Source organism: Rana temporaria, chromosome 4, assembly GCF_905171775.1.
Source record: "Rana temporaria chromosome 4, aRanTem1.1, whole genome shotgun sequence".
NCBI lineage: Eukaryota > Metazoa > Chordata > Amphibia > Anura > Ranidae > Rana > Rana temporaria.
The window spans coordinates 230,821,314-230,837,518 of NC_053492.1; the positions used below are offsets into that span (position 1 = coordinate 230,821,314).

A 16,205-nucleotide genomic window follows, 5' to 3' on the forward strand; every position below is an offset into this window, starting at 1 on the left:
CCAGGGTACGTAGTGAGAGATACCTCTTGCGAAGTGCGGAGCGAATCTCTTTGCGAATAAGTGTAAGTTTGGATTTGGGGAGACTGAGGGTAGATTGGACGGTGTCCACCGTGAAGCCTAAGAATTCCATCTGATGGGATGGGGCTAAGATCGATTTCTCGCGATTGATTATGAATCCCAGATTCTGTATAAGGGACATGGCCCATGACATGTGTAACAGGGCTTGTGCTTTTGAGTATGCCATGATGAGAATGTCGTCTAGATAGATAATCAGACGCACCCCTCTGCTCCTTAAAGCTGTCACTACGGGTTTCATGATCTTTGTGAAACACCATGGGGCGGATGATAGGCCGAAGGGGAGGCAAGTAAATTGCCACATCTTGCCTTTCCACGGGAAACGCAGCAGATGCTGGGAGTCCGGGTGTATGGGTACCGTCAGGTACGCGTCCTTGAGGTCTACCTTTACGAGCCAATCTCTGGGTTGGAGAAGGTCTCGTAGGAAGTGAATTCCTTCCATTTTGAAGTGGCGGTAATGAACGTGTTGGTTCAGGCCCCTGAGGTTGATAACTGGGCGGTAGCCCCCCCCTTTCTTGCGAACCAGAAAAAGGTTGCTTACGAAACCTGGGGAAGAAGGGTCTACCTCTACTATGGCCTGCTTGATAAAAAGATCTCTCACCTCTCTGTCTATGAGAAGGCAACTGCTCTTTGCAAAGCGGATGGGGGGAGGGATTATATTGAGTAGAGGAGGGAAGAGGATGTCTATCGTGAACCCCTCTACGGAATTTAAGATCCACGCGTCTGCCGTAATCGCAGACCAGGCGTGGGTAAAATATCTCAGACGACCCCCCACTGGGATGAGATCGAGTGTGGTGTAAAGCATACTCACCGGTATAGGGTCTGGATCGAGGGTAGCCGCGTCCCCCGCGTCCGCGCCAGGGTCTGCCTCTGGGGGGAAAGAACGGTGCTGGTTGAGCCACCGGGGCGGAGAAGCTTGGAGCCTGGTACTGATATTGGGTATTGTTCCTACCCTGTGGCCTGTAATAATTTGCGCGGCCGGCAGAACGGCCTCTACTTCTGCCAGCCCTGTTGAAAACCTTATTGGTTCCAGTACGTCTCAGAGAACTCTGAGCCTTGTCCAGGCTGGAAAACAGGCCAACGAATTTGTTTATGTCTTTAATGACTGAATCCCCAAATAGCATGCCCTCGGCTGAAGGGCCGGGTTCAGTCTCAGCTAGGTGTGAGAGTTGGGGATCCAGGCGCATGAGAATGGATCTGCGCCGTTCTACGGAACATGCCGTGTTGGCAGTGCCCGCTAGACATAAGGCTCTTTGTGCCCACCCTCTCAGTTGTGGTAAATCAACTGCTTGTCCTGAAGTTGCTGCCTGTTCGGACAAATTGAGGATTTTGGTCAGTGGACCGATAAGATCCAAAACTCGGTCTTGTATTGACCGGAAGGACCTCTCAATGCCCTTTTTCTGGAATTTACCTGTTTTAATCAGGTACTTAGTGAGGACCGGGTCTACCTCTGGGGTAGCCACCACTCTCTTGGGCAATGAGGGTCTAGGGCATTCGGCTCTAAGCTTGTTGCGGGCCGTTCTGTCCAGGGACTTCCTGACCCAAAGCTCTACGTATTGTGCCACATGTGGCAGGGGTGTCCACTCTCCGGAACGCGGGTGGGTAATCGCGTCCGGGTGGAAAAAAGGTTCCCCTAGAGCGTCCAATAGGACATCGTCCTGCGTGGCAGGATTGGCGACTGTGTCGGTCGTCATGGCCCCAGCATCTTGATTAACAGATTCAGCATCTGATAGTTCTGAGCCTTCAGAAAAGTCAGCCGACTCCTCCGCGGAGGAATCGTCGTACGAATCTGGTTTGGCTCTTCTAGGAATTCTATACCCCTTATGGTGTGTCTCCCTGGGGTCCAGGGGTCGAGCAGAGTCGGATATTTGCTGGGGATGGTAGCCCGTGTTAGGGACTGCCTGTTGCACGCTATTTTCTTCCCCTGCCGGGGAGTCAATTACCACCAAGGTGTGTTTCCTTTTATGTAGTACTTTACCCTTCTTTAGAGGTGGCTCGCCGCTCTGCGGCGGTGGTGGTTGTACCACATTGGGTTGCAACGCCCAGGCGGGTGAGGCTGTAGAAGCCAGTGCTGCTTGAATGGACATTTGTATGATGTCCTGTAACTGTGTGGCACTCAGCATGTGTGAGGTAGCAGTGGGAGAGGAGTCTCCATTGAGGGGATTTATCTCAGACATATCTGATGTAATCTTAGGTATATTACTCCTCAATCAAAAATAATAAAGGTAGGAGTACAAGCAGCGTAAGCAGTAGCTGTGTGCTGTGTTTATCTCTGGACCTGTGTTGAATGTCACAGACCAGATAATTACTTTTAGGGCGTAAGCTAGTTGAGGTATGGATCGATTGTATATAAATCGTTTTAGGGTAAATCGTTTTAGGGTAAACTTATCAGTTCCAGGTTCCAGTCTCTTCCCCTCCGTCGGCGCCGAATGGCGACAGAGGGGAAGGGAACCTGTACTCCCCCAGCGGCCCGGGAACGAAGTCTCGCGAGACTACGGCCGCTGGGTGCTGATTGGATGATGGGATGGCGCCGAAGCTCCGCCCCCTCCGAACGCGCGCTCCGTGCGGCAGAGAAAAAGGGAGACGAGGCTTCCCTCAGAATGGTGACAAGCCGCGGAGTGTGCTGAAAAGGGACAGCGTAAGAGGTGTGTGATGTGACGAGGGGGAGAGGGTCTTGAGCGCCAGAGAAACCGTGCGATAGGCACAGGAACACGAGAATTTTAGTCAGGGACTGGAAATGGGGAGTTAATCCATAAAATAAACTATATAGGCATATAAAATTATATGAATCAACATAAATTGGGAACAATGATGAGAAAAAGCCAGGGGGGAAACACAGGAGTGTATATCCCTAGCCAACATCCATATGTATATATATATATATAAATCTATATATTAGTCTGATAATAACAATCTAGTGAATACTTATCTGATCCTGTGAGCAGAAAGAAAGAGGAGGATCCACCACAAGCAGCCCCCTTTTATGGAGTCCCCGTTGGGGCGTGGTTAGTGACTATATGGACTGCGGGGGGTGGTGGTTTTTGTTTTAAGTTTTTTACACTGAATGTTTTAAATACACTTTCTGCTGTGAGCATTATTAAAGAGAGATAATGCATAAGATATGAGCCTCCTGTCTGATATATAATTAGCAATTAAAAACACACATTTAAACAATGTGCCAAAATGTGTGTAAAAAAACTGAGTTAAAAAAAGCGCTTATTATTTTCATGTAATAACAGTCTTTTTAGGCTGGGGTCACACTACTACACTACTTTCATCCTACTTTGCTCTGCTACATTGGTCCTACATTTATCCTACATTGGTCCTACATCCATCCTACTTTCATGAACAGGATACTACTTTGGTCCGACTTCAATGATATTCAATGGGCCTGAAGTAGGATCAATGTAGGACCAAAAGTAGTACAGGGAGCATTTTCAAAGTCGGACCGACTTGTGTAGGACGCTACAAGACGCGCTCATAGGGAAACATTGAACACAGAGCAAAGTAGGATCAAAGTAGTGTGAACCCAGCCTTAAAGCGGTCCTCCACCCTAAAGTGGAGTCCCGCTGATCGGAACCCTCCCCCCCTCCGGTGTCACTTTTGACACCTTTCAGGGGGGAGGGGGGTGCAGACACCTGTCTAAAGACAGGTATTTGCACCCACTTCCGGCCACACGATACGGGCGAAAGACGGGCATTCCGTCACATCCCGTCTGTCGCCCGTTGTGTGCTGGGAACACTCGGCTCCCAGCACACAGCGTGTGAGCCAATCGGCGGGCGCAGCGCGACTCGCGCATGCGCCGTAGGGAACCGGGCAGTGAAGCCGCAGCGCTTCACTTCCTGGTTCCCTCAGCGTGGATGGCGGGGGGAGCAGCAGAGTGACGAGCGATCGCTCGAGCTCTGCTGCGATCGGCGCTGGACTCCAGGACAGGTAAGTGTCCTAATATTAAAAGTCAGCAGCTGCAGTATTTGTAGCTGCTGACTTTTAATATTTTGTTCCTGTGGCACATCCGCTTTAACTTTGGTTTCACTTTTAAAACTCAGCTGCTCTGTAATCACACAGGTGTATGAGGAGATCACAGGCAGCCCCTCCCTCTTCTACTCAGACCTCAGGTGTTCTCAGAGGAAAAACTTCTCATCTATTCTCCTTCTGAGAACAAATGTTCTCCGCTTCATAAACAGGGTGCCAGAGGAGAAGATTTTTCTCTGAGTACTGCTGAGAACTGAAATTAAAAAATTATCACCGTTTGATAAATGTACCCCTTAATTTCCCGTTTCCCTGTGGCCAAGCAGAAAAAAATTCTCTGCACCTTTAAAAAAAATAAAATAAAAATGTGGCCGCAGGGAAATCGCATCATGCTTTGGCACCATGCATTTTAGTGTTTGGAAAACCGTAACCTGCATTTCAGTGTATTGGATTACCATCGAAGGTAATAACGCGCCCACGTGTCTGCTAAATGATAAAAGTTTGATGCAGCTTTGGAAATGTGTGCGATTACACGCCTTCCTGCAATAATGTTAACTTGGCCTTAATCTCATGCCATTTTCTGTAGAGAAGTGTAAACCGAGTGTAACAAGTTGGTGCAGAAGCGAAAACAGGATCACGATTGCACTGCTTTGTTTTTTACCTGCTCTCTACTGTTTTATTGATAAGTTGGTGCAGAGAAAACACTTGCTTTGTTTCGCTCTTCTATCACATGAATAAGATCTGTATTGAATGCCTCACGGCTACCAATCAGATGTCAGTCTGTGCTAAAAATTCCAGTTGGAGTAAAAGTTTGAGATACTTCTCAATGGCCTTGCTGTCATGCATTTTATTCTGTTACTGAGCATGGTAAAATGCTTGGCTATGTTAAAATAAAAAATGTCATTGTTGCTTGTTTCACCAACATGGCGGGCAAGGTAACGGTGTCTCTGAAAAGGGCTCTCCCCCAACCAATATTTAGTTTCCTTACCGGCTTTCTCTACATGAATCCAATGCTGCATCTGTGCCCTCTGCGTCAAGAACTAGCTGATCAAAGACCGCTGATCCCTCATCACTGTGGATGGGGCGGGAGAAGCTGGCTCAGGCTCTCAGCAGTGTACTGAGATTCTGGGCCAGCTGCCAGCCAGGCATCTGGGCAGATCCTGACGTCAGAATTCCTGCAGTCTGGACTGGCTGTGTGACGTCAGTAGGAAGCGGGCTTTAGCCTGCTGTTGGCTGAATGTGGGTCACCGGCATGCACTTGGCGTTGGCAAGACTTCTTATTTAAAGTGATATTAAACCGCCACATAAATAAAAAAGAAGTGGGCCCCCTGCAGGGTTAAGTCATAATGTACTAGTATGTAGCACATTATGACAGACTTACCTGTAAAACGGATTCCCAGCACTGCTATCTTAATGGCTGGGGCTGCAGTGATGTCACAGAGCTCTGAATAGATGGCGTGGGTACACCGACCCTTCAGAGCGCATGCGCCGGTGACGTTACCGGCAGCATCCCTTGTGAGTATCTCCTAAGCAGTGCAAATTTAGGAGATATTCACTGTACCTACAGGTAAGCCTATAATAAGACCCCTATACACTGAGGGCGTATTGCAGGCGCTAATAGTTAAAAATAGCGCCTGCAATCCGCCCTTAAAAAGCTGCTCCATTGTCTCCAGTGTGAAAGCCGAGGGCTTTCACACTGGAGCATTGCGCTAGCAGAACAGTAAAAAAAGTCCTGCTAGCCGCATCTTTGGAGCGGTGTGTATACCGCTCCTCCACCGCTGCTGCCCATTGAAATCAATGGGACAGCGCAGCTATACCGCCCACAATGCGCTGCTTCAGCAGCGCATTGCGGGCGACTTCAACCCTTTCTTTGCCGCTAGCGGGGGTTAAATGTGCCCCCGCTAGCGGCCAAAATGTGCAGCAAGTCCGCCCATATCGTCGGCTGTAAAAATAGCGGCGTTTTACCGCTGACGCTATGGTGTGAAAGTGGTCTAAAGTGGCGTTTACCTTCACTTTAAGCTTTACTATAACAAAAAGGTCAGATTTTAACGTGGCTTTAAATGTTATATTTTTTTCCTAAAATAAGAAATATGTTCCACTTTTCTTGTCTGTGAAATAGTATTGCACAGAGCGGTCCTTTTACCTTCTTTTCTGGGATTTCTGTCGGCCAGAATGTAAAAAAAGAACGTTAGAACCACTTATAGGCCTCTTGCAGCTTAAAAAAGCTCAGTACGACTTTTCTTTTTTCTGAGCTTAAATACAGCCCAATAATTGTAATGTGCCTATGCACACAGGAACGCAAATAAGCGTACATTGTTCAGTAAAAAAATGTAAATAGAAAAATGTGTAAGTGCGCGCAAATGTCGATTTACATATTGTACAGAACAAGAAAATCTGTATGAATTTGCGCAAACGCATATATGCCCAAAAACAATTTCTGAAAAAGTAGATGCCCAAACGGGAGTATTATGCGTAAGAGGCCTAAAGGTGTAGGGTTTTTTTTGTTTTTTTTTGGTATTGTCATTGTGCCTGCTGGGAAGATTCACCCTCTCTGTTGGTCTTGGTGACCACTGTCTCAGGTACAGAAAGTGATGATAGTGAGGCGTCACTGGGACGCTAAGTGATGGAAAATATCCCCAATGGGCCACAGATAAAAATACTGTTTTAGGGTTCACTCCAGGTAGAACTATTTTAGCATTTTTGTCCTTATTTCCCTTATTAAATGTATTTTTATTTTTATACACTGTTATCCTCCCACACAAAAACCCATGCTGGGTGTCCCCTATAGTTTATTCTTCTGTAAATAAATGGTAATGTAATTATGCTGCCACTTGCTGTAGTGGTCAAACCTTGGCATCTCAGACTCTCTCATTCTAGCCAGCTCCTCACATTGCATTTTTAAATGAGTGACAGGCCTAGAGACTCCTGGCCTGTCTCGCCTACCATGACCTCACACAGTGACTGACCGCCCTTCCTGATTTACAGGCTGTGCAAGTGTCCATTTTTTAGTGTGGCATTATAAAGCTATTGTCAAACCTGGGGCGGCAGAGCAGTTTGCAGTGATGTGGGCGGAGTCAGAGTCTTGAAAGGCACACTTCTGATCTGCCACAAATGTCCAGAGCTGCACGATTCTGGCAAAAAAAAAAAATTGGGCTAACTTTACTGTTTCGTTCTCTTTTTTTTTTTTTCATTGAAGTGTGTTTTTTTCCCCCAAAAATTGCGTTTGAGCCCAGGTTTACACTGGGTACGATTTGAGATGCGATTTCACATGTCAAATTGCATCTCAAATCGGCGGCATTTGCTGGCAATTGTCGGCAATGGCACCATCCTAATCGGTGCGACGCCGCATCTGCGGCGCTGCACCGATTTCAAAAAGAAGTTCCTGTACTACTTTTTGCGATTTCGGGCCACGATTTACATTGAACCCTGCACAGATGTCTCTTAAATCGCAGGCGAAATCGCGGGCAGCTATTTTACCGCGATTTTGAATTCGCAGCAGTGTGAACCTAGCAAGTAAGACCGTTGGGCAAATACAGTGCAACATAAAATATTGCAGCAATTGCCATCTTATTCCCTAGGGTCTCTGCTAAAATATATATGTTTGGGGGGTTCCAAGTAATTTTCTAGCAAAAATATTGACACTTAAACAAGTGTCAGAAAAAGATTTAGGGCCAGATTCACAAAGAAATTACGCCGGCGTATCTATTGATACGCCAAGTAATTTCAAAATTCCCACGTCGTATCTTTGTTTTGAATCCTCAAAACAAGATACGACGGCTTCTGGGTTAGATGCGACAGGTGTACGTCTTCGTACGCCTTCGGATCGAAGATGCAATACTTCGCCGTCCGCTGGGTGGCGTTTTCCGTGTTGGGTATGCAAATTAGCGATTTACGACGATCCACGAACGTACGCGCGGCCGGCGCATTTTCTAACACCGTCTGTAGTCAGCTTTTTCCGGCGTATAGTTAAAGCTGGTATTTTGCGGCGTATACATAGAATTGCCATGTTAAGTATGGCCGTCGTTCCCGCGTCTAAATTTGAATTTTTTTTTTTTTTTTTTGCGTAAGGCGTCCGTGAATAGGGATGGACGTAACTCACGTCTAAGTTAAAAAAATTACGTCCTAGCGACGTCATTTAGCGCAATGCACGGCGGGAAATTTCGTGACGACGCATGCGCAGTTCATTCGGCGCGGGGACGCGCTTCATTTAAATGAAACCCGCCCAATTTCAAATCCACCGCCAGAAATACACTACGCCGCCGTAACTTACGGCGCAAAATCGCTGAGGATTCGAAAATGCGCCAGGTAAGGTACGGCGGCGTAGTGTATGTGGATCTGGCCCTTAGACTTTAAGTGGTTAAACTTCCTGCATTTACACACAGAAGTGTATCCCTTTTGATCTAAGAAAGTAGCATTAGTTACAATGTTTCATGTTGTTAAAAACTTGGCAGACTGCCCAGATATTTTCTTTTGACAGCTGAGTGAGCAGATAAGTCTCTCCGCTTGTATGAAAGAATCGGCAAACTCTGCATTGGAGATTGTCAGGGGGGTTGAATCGAGGTCACAATTTTTTTTTAACGATTAATTGTGCAGCTCTGCCACAGTCCCACCCAAATGAACACCCATAGTGTACATTAGTTTCCATTGCATTATGGGAATTGTAGCCTGATGGAGCAGGAAACGGGAAGGATGTAGCTGCTAGTTCCTGCTATGTTGTCCCACAGTTTTTAACCACTTACTTACAGGGCACTTATACCCCTTCCTGCCCAGGCCAATTTTCAGCTTTCATCGCTGTCGCACTTGGAAAGGCAATTGCGCGGTCATGCTGCACTGTACCCATATGAAATTTTTATAATTTTTTTCACAATAATCAAGCTTTCTTTTTGGTGGTATTTAATCACTAATAGGGGTGTTTTTTTTTTTTGCGCTAAACAAACAAAAGATGACTGAAAATTTGGAAAAAACAAAAACAATTTCATAGTTTGTTATAAACGGGTAATTTTTCTCCATTGGTGGGCTGCACTGGTGGGCAGTGTTTGGCAGCACTGATGGGTACTGCTTAGTACTGATGGGCACTGGTAGGTGGCACTGGTGGGCACTGCTTAGCAGCAGTAGCTGTCAGTGTGTGGGACCGATATCGCGATTGCCATCTTCTGTTTACATCGTGTGATCAGCTGTCATTGGCTGACAGCTGCTCACGTGGTAAGGTGCCGGGATCGGTGATCACAGAGCACGCCGCACGGGAGGATGTCCATGTATGGCTATAGTGCGGGCATTAAGTGGTTAAAGGTGAATGTTGGCTAAAATATGCAAGTGGGGAGGAAGGAAATCAATTATTTGCAAGATTTTTTTTTTTTTTTTTTATAGGCTGTTCATGTACATAGGTGTGTTCACTTTAAATACCTATCCACACATAAAGGAAATTGGAACTCCATTTCCAAAAAAGGTTGGGGGTGTGTGAAAAATCTAATTAAAATCGCAATGATTTGAAAATCTCAAAAGTCTCACCTTTTTGAATAAAAAGCATTTACTCCTTTAATAAATGAACCTTGTTATCCAGGGACTAAAACTCACCGTACACTGTTAGTATTTTTTTGTTTGGCACCTACAACTATTAGAATTCACTGATCAGCAACTGATGGGCACACATTGATCAAAATTGGGCTGGTCACAGCTGAACTAGCCGAATTTACCTTAAATTGTTAGTGCACATTTAGCCTAGGTTCACACTGCTGCGAATTCAAAATCGCGGTAAAATGCGCGCTTTTACCGCGATTTCGCGGCTGCGATTTTGCCGCGATTTCGGCCGCAATTTAATGTAAATCGCGGCCCGAAATTGCAAAAAGTAGTACAGGAACTACTTTTTGAAATCACAGATGCGGCGTCGCACTGATTAGGACAGTGCCATTGCCGACAATTGCCGCCGATTTGAGATGCGATTTGACATGTCAAATCGCATCTCAAATCGTTCCAAATCGTACCCAGTGTGAACCAGGGCTTAAAAGAAAATGAAAAGATCTCAGAGCTAATGTTTTCTCATTGGACATTATTCAGTGTGCCATCCAGAACTGGAATTTAAATGCAGTATATTTACTGCTTTGATTCCCATTTCATAACCAGCATATAATAATCTTATACATTTATCGGCACTGTCGGTCCTGCGGATTGAAGAGACTAGATGCACAATTTGTGTCATTTATCAGCAAATTCACCTTTTCTTTTGTTGTATTTCATCAGCAAATGCAAGACTTCCCACTGTCACATTGTTGCTGACATTTCAGCTGTTGAGAATTTACTACTTGCTGTACGAGGCTGGTGAGTGATGCAGCCAATCGGCTTACACCAAAAATGTAAATATCCGACTGGACTCTGCTGATCCTATAAAGGAAACCTGTTATGAGAGATACATGCAGGCTGCCATTTCTAATCATTTTGAAGAAAAAAAGCTAGTTGCTTGGCTTTCAGGCTCTTGCTGTGATACTTTCTGTACTTTCTAAATCACTGGGCTATAATGTGTGTGTGTATATAGATAGTGACCTATATAGTGATGTATATAACATATGCAATTTTAATTTGTTGCCTTTCACAGAATAAATGTAACATTCCTTAACATTTGATCCTAAGAGGAAATATAGCCTTATGCACATTCGACCAGAAAAGTTGAAAGAACATTTGACCAATGGCGGAAATAGCCTAAGGCCTCGTACACACGGGCCAGAATCTCGTCAGGAAAAATAATCTCTTGCCGCCTGAGTGTACACACAGTCCTTTCAAAATAACCGCGGTTCTCTTGAAAGGCAAGAACGTGGTAACGTCATCGCGTACGACGAACATGCGCTTGTCGCATTCGATGCTGTCACCCTACCTATGCCGTGGAATCTACCGCGCATGCATCAAAGTCATTTCGAGCATGCGCGGGTTTCCACGGCGACAGGTTAGTATACACACTCTTTGGTTTCTCGTCGGGAAACAGGCAGACAAGAATCTCGACGAGAAAATAGAGTAGAATCTCAATTTTTCTTGTAGAGGTTCTGGCCAGATTTCCAGACGAGAAACCTGAAAGCCTCGTACACACACACTCGGTTTACTCGGGCAAGAAAGCTCTGCCAGCAGTTTTCTTGCTGGTTCTTGCCGAGAAAACCGAGCGTGTGTACGAGGCTTTAGGCTCCTTTCACATGGGCCATCCGCCTGACGTACTCCGCTTTGCTCAGTGGTGGATCACTCCGCTGAGCAGGTGGATGACAGGTCCGTCTCTGCTCACTGTACAGAGACAAACCTGTAAGAGCTCCGCTCTCCTTTATGGGGAGATAAGATGAAAACAGACCCCCTGTCTGTTATCATCCGATCCACCAGACGGATGGAAAATGGGGTCACCATCTGTCTGGATTTCACGGACAGGATCAGATCTGATGGCAGCGATCGTCAGTGGACATGTCAACGCTGACATCCACCACTCCATAGGATTGAATGGAGCGTCCAATCAGGTCAGCCTGAAAAACTGACAGACGTACCTGATTGGAAAGCTTGTGTGAAAAGGGGTGCAAACTAGCTTAACAATCAGCAGGCTGAACAGGAAACGATCACATTTATCAGTGGTAGTAATAACATTGCTAAATGTTTCTCTTCCCAGTGTAGCTGAACCTCCCAAACAATGAACAAACCTGCTGCTCACCCCTAGAGCATACTATAATCTCCATATGCTTTGTACACTGTGCAGGGGTCTCCTTCATATATTTTCTGCTTTTGTTCAAATGTTCTTTAACTACTTGGAGCCCCGGCCATTGTACATTGACGGCCACAAGATGGCTCTACAATGCCGGGAGGACGTCTATTGACGACTCGTTCATTGTCGCTCGCTCTTTGTTTATATCGCAAAGGAGCCACGTCGCACGACCGCGCAATTGTCAGTTAAAGCGACGCAGTGCCGAAAGCTAAAATTTCGCCTGGGCAGGGAGGGGGTATGTGTGCCTAGTAAGCAAGTGGTTAAGTCTTCTGGACTAATGTTTTGCGGTTCCTACTCAAACCTTTTCACGGTTCCCCAGGGATCTGTCAGGGAAGTAGAGGGAAATCTGCTTTTCCTAGTAATCAGGAACAGCGACCTCTCGCCTCCTCTAGTCACTACACTGCTCTCACAGTTAGAAATACCTCTCTAGTGAACACTTAACCCCTTGATCGCCCCCTAGTGTTGGCCCCTTTCTTGCCAGTGACATGTATACAATAATGGCTATTTTTAGCTCTGAGTGCTGTATAAATGTCAATGGTCCTAAAAAAAGTGTCTGATCTGTCAGCCGCAATGTCGCAGTCCCGCTAAAAATTGCAGATCGCCACTACTAGTAAAAATGCCATAAATCTATCCCCTATTTTGTAGACGCTATGGCCCAGATTCACAACGGCGTATCTCCAGATACGCCGTCGTATCTCTGAGTTGCGCCGTCGTATTTATGCGGCTGATTCTTAGAATCAGTTACACATAGATATCCATTAGATCCGACAGGCATAAGTCTCTTACGCCGTCGGATCTTAACTGCATTTTTTTTGACCGATAGGTGGCGATTCCGTCGAATTCCGCGTCGAGTATGCAAATTAGCTAGATACGCGAATTCCTGAACGTACGTGCGGCCGACGCAGTAAAGTTACAACGTTTACGTTGGGCTTTTCTCGGCGTAAAGTTGCCCCTGCTATATGAGGCGCAGCCAACGTTAAGTATGGCCGTCGTTCCTGCGTCGAAATTTGAAAAAATGACGTCATTTGCGTAAGTCATCCGTGAATGGAGCTGGACGTCATTTACGTTCACGTCGAAACCAATGACGTCCTTGCGGCGTACTTGGGAGCAATGCACACTGGGAAATTCCACGGACGGCGCATGCGCCGTTCCGAAAAAACGTCAATCACGTCGGGTCACAGTAGTTTTGCATAAAACACGCCCCCCTGATCCAAATTTGAATTAGGCGGGCTTACGCCGGCCGATTTACGCTTTGCCGCCGCAACCTACGGAGCAAGTGCTTTGAGAATACAGCACTTGCCCGTGTAAGTTTCGGAGGCGTAACGTAAATCGGATACGTTATGCCCGCACAATTTTACGTGGCTCTACGTGAATCTGCCCCTATAACTTTTGTGTAAACCAATCCATAAATTCTTAAAATACAAATACTGTAGCTGGTGCCTTTTAATAAAAGGACATTTGCCTGTCCATGGGTCCAGTGCCATCCTTGCCTGAACCGCTCCCTTGTCCGTCTTGGGGTCCTGGCGCTGGCATGTTAATTGTGGGAAGCCGGCTGTGACTACTTTCAGCTACACAGCCGCCCTATACATGTGAGCTGCGCCTTCTGGGACCTGTGATTCATCCCCAAAAAAATGCAGGGAGAGAGGAGGACGAACTTTCACTCGGACCTCCAAGGCCATGTGTCTTCAAACTATGGCCCTCCAGCTGTTCAGAAACTACAATTCCCATCATGCCTAGTCATGTCTGTGAATGTCAGAGTTTTACAATGCCTCATGGGATGTGTAGTTCTACAACAGTTGATCGAGGAAGAGAATTGGATGTAATTAAATTCTATAAAGTGTTACTGTAAAATGAACCTGCTTGTTTAGTATAGATAAAGTACTAAACTTGTCATAATTTAAAAATATCTTTCAGATAATCTACTAAAAGTAAGGTTTTACTGTTGCCTTGAGATCTTGAAAACATGTGGAAGTGGTATCAATTAGCAATTAAATGGTTTACTTAGTTTGTTGTCAATTAGAACTGTACTTGCATTGTCTGATATATGGACTGGCTCTGCTTTGTTTTAGCTTTGGGCAGATCAGAGTCCAAGAAAGGCTCAGGTTTTAAAAATTGGAATGTTGAAAGCACGGACGAAAGTGATGGTGATGTTGAAAAAGAGTAAGTACAGTTCTGTGGTCTATGCATTCCATTTTGATGGCACATTGGAAAAAAGTAGCGTTTATAATTTAATTTTTCTTTGCTATTTTTCCATCTATTCTTGGTGTATTTGTTACAAGCTGCTGCTCCCAAACTTCCAAGTACTAGTAATCCATGTCCCTAGTCCTGTATTTTTCTTTCCAGTGAGAATGTTTGCTTATTTTAGCATTCACGGAATTCATGTTGGCTTGCACAGTGTGCTCTGCTGCGCTAACCTGTTGCATGTGCAATTGTGCATCAAATTCTGCACTTAGAAATTTTGAGTGCCGGTGGTATGCATATTAAAATGTAGGCTGTATGCATACAAGAATTTGCATTTTCAGTGTTGAGCTAAGGCTGGCATTAAATTAATTCAAAAACATGGGCAGTTCAAACTAATTCATAATGTACAATAGGCTACCTTGTGAAAACTTAAATTGTCAAAGCACCCAATAGTTTAGTGATATAGGAAGCTAAGGTAACATGCCCATATTGACTTTTACTGGAAATTGAAGACCTGGATAAATCCAATTTCAACCCCTAGTAAACAGTGAGGTCATCCATATCAATACTATAACGCCAGTAGGAAGCTTTGGCGGCAGTAGGGTCTGGACCAATCTTGTCTTTTAGGCTACTTTCACACCAAGGCGGTTTTCGGGCACGTTGGCACTAGAAATGGCCTTGGAAAAGCGTCTGAAAACCACCTCCCATTCATCACACTGGGGCGGTGCACTTGCGGGACGTTATGAAAAAATCCTGCAAGCGGCATCTTTGGGGCGGTTTGGGAACGCTGTAAATGGCGCTCCCAAACTGCCCTGTCCATTGCAATGAATGTGCAGTGCTTCCAAAGCGCCTGAAAAGTGTTTTGAAAGCGCCGCAAAACTAGACTTTTTACTATTTATTTTTATTTATTTTTTTGGTTTCACTGAAGGTAACTTCCATTTGTTTGCATTTTTTTTTTTTTTTTCATATGCTTTTGTTTGTATTGTCCAGGCTTGTGATAGGCTTGCTTTAAAATGGAACTGAACTGCATCTGGGCACCACAAATCAAAAATGCTACTTTATTGATAAAAAAAATTAGAGATGCACCTGATACCACTTTTTTGAGTACCGATACTTTTTTTTTTCCCCAAGATCTCACCGATACCCATCGCCTAGGAAGAGTAGGGGGTGGTTTGGGAGCGGTAAGGCTGTTGGAGAGTTGGGTGAGGGAAGGTGGGGGTTAGTGAGTGCAGGTAGTTGAGTGAAATAGGGATTGTGGGGTGGGAGAGTTGGGATGGAAAAGGCTGTGATCACTAAGGGAAGATGATGGGGATGGGAGGGTCATTGGGAGACATGGGAACAGAGGTGGCAGCTGGTGGAGGGAATGAGGATGCAACACAGGGAGGGCACAGTACAGGGGGTTTGACGTGCAGGGTTCAGTTTTCCTCCACCACTCCTTTCCACATGATCCCCCATCAACCCCTCCTCAGCTCTGACTCGTGCTCACACTTCCTCTACTGCCTTCACCCCCCCCCCTTAAATGCTACCTCGTGCACATGCCTTACCATTGTACAAATGTAAAGTACCTGGCCGGCTCTAGCCCAGACATCCCCCACTGCATGCGCTTCCTCTCTGCAGCCAGATCATTCAGGGACGTCGTCATCCAGGGTCAGGTCAGAGAAAGTGCAGAATACCTTCCGAGGCCCCCCTACCGCTCCTGACCATACTAGCTGGGACGCCGACAACTCTCTTGTCACTGCACTGCACACAGGGGGACAAGCCATCACAAAGCCCCGATCCTAGCATAGATGTAGCTGCTACTGATGTGTCCAGTTCACATCACTTCCAGTATCGGGTTAGGTTATCGGAGCATTTTCACAAGTACCGATACTCGTGAAAATGTCTAGTAACTGGTATCGGTGGAATCCTAATTCAAAGCAAACTTCCCCATCCATGTCTTCATGCTTTATTTTTCTGAGAAATCACTTTGAAAAACACCCCTCTAGCATTTCTGCCTGTGACCCTCTTGAGTAAGGGCAGATGATTCTAGTATTTGCTACGTGGAATCCATCTGCCCTGAGCTCTGGCATGCAGCCAGGAAGGTGAGCTTAGCTTGAAAAAAAACCTCCTGCTCCTCTGAAGACTCCTGGGATGTATGACATCATTTGCCTATGCATGGAAACCAGGAAGTAACTGAAAAAAGTTTAAAGTAAATATGATGTGCTTTCCTGTCTATTTACTAAGGCTAGCAGCATAAGGATTACAAACGATGATTGGG

At 45.7% G+C, this 16,205-nt stretch overlaps 1 protein-coding gene across 5 annotated transcripts in view; it reads left to right on the forward strand.

Moving 5' to 3' along the window:
• SENP6 (SUMO specific peptidase 6) overlaps positions 1 to 16,205 on the forward strand; it is a 147,784-nt gene that overhangs the window by 7,756 nt on the left and 123,823 nt on the right. For 4 of the 5 annotated variants that reach the window (XM_040349975.1, XM_040349977.1, XM_040349976.1 and 1 more), the window contains exon 2: positions 13,837 to 13,927. The exons of the other annotated variant lie outside the window; for it this stretch is intronic. In XM_040349975.1, coding sequence (XP_040205909.1) covers positions 13,837 to 13,927 — 91 coding nt within the window. The remainder of the gene's footprint in view (positions 1 to 13,836; positions 13,928 to 16,205) is intronic. 5 annotated transcript variants of the gene reach the window in all.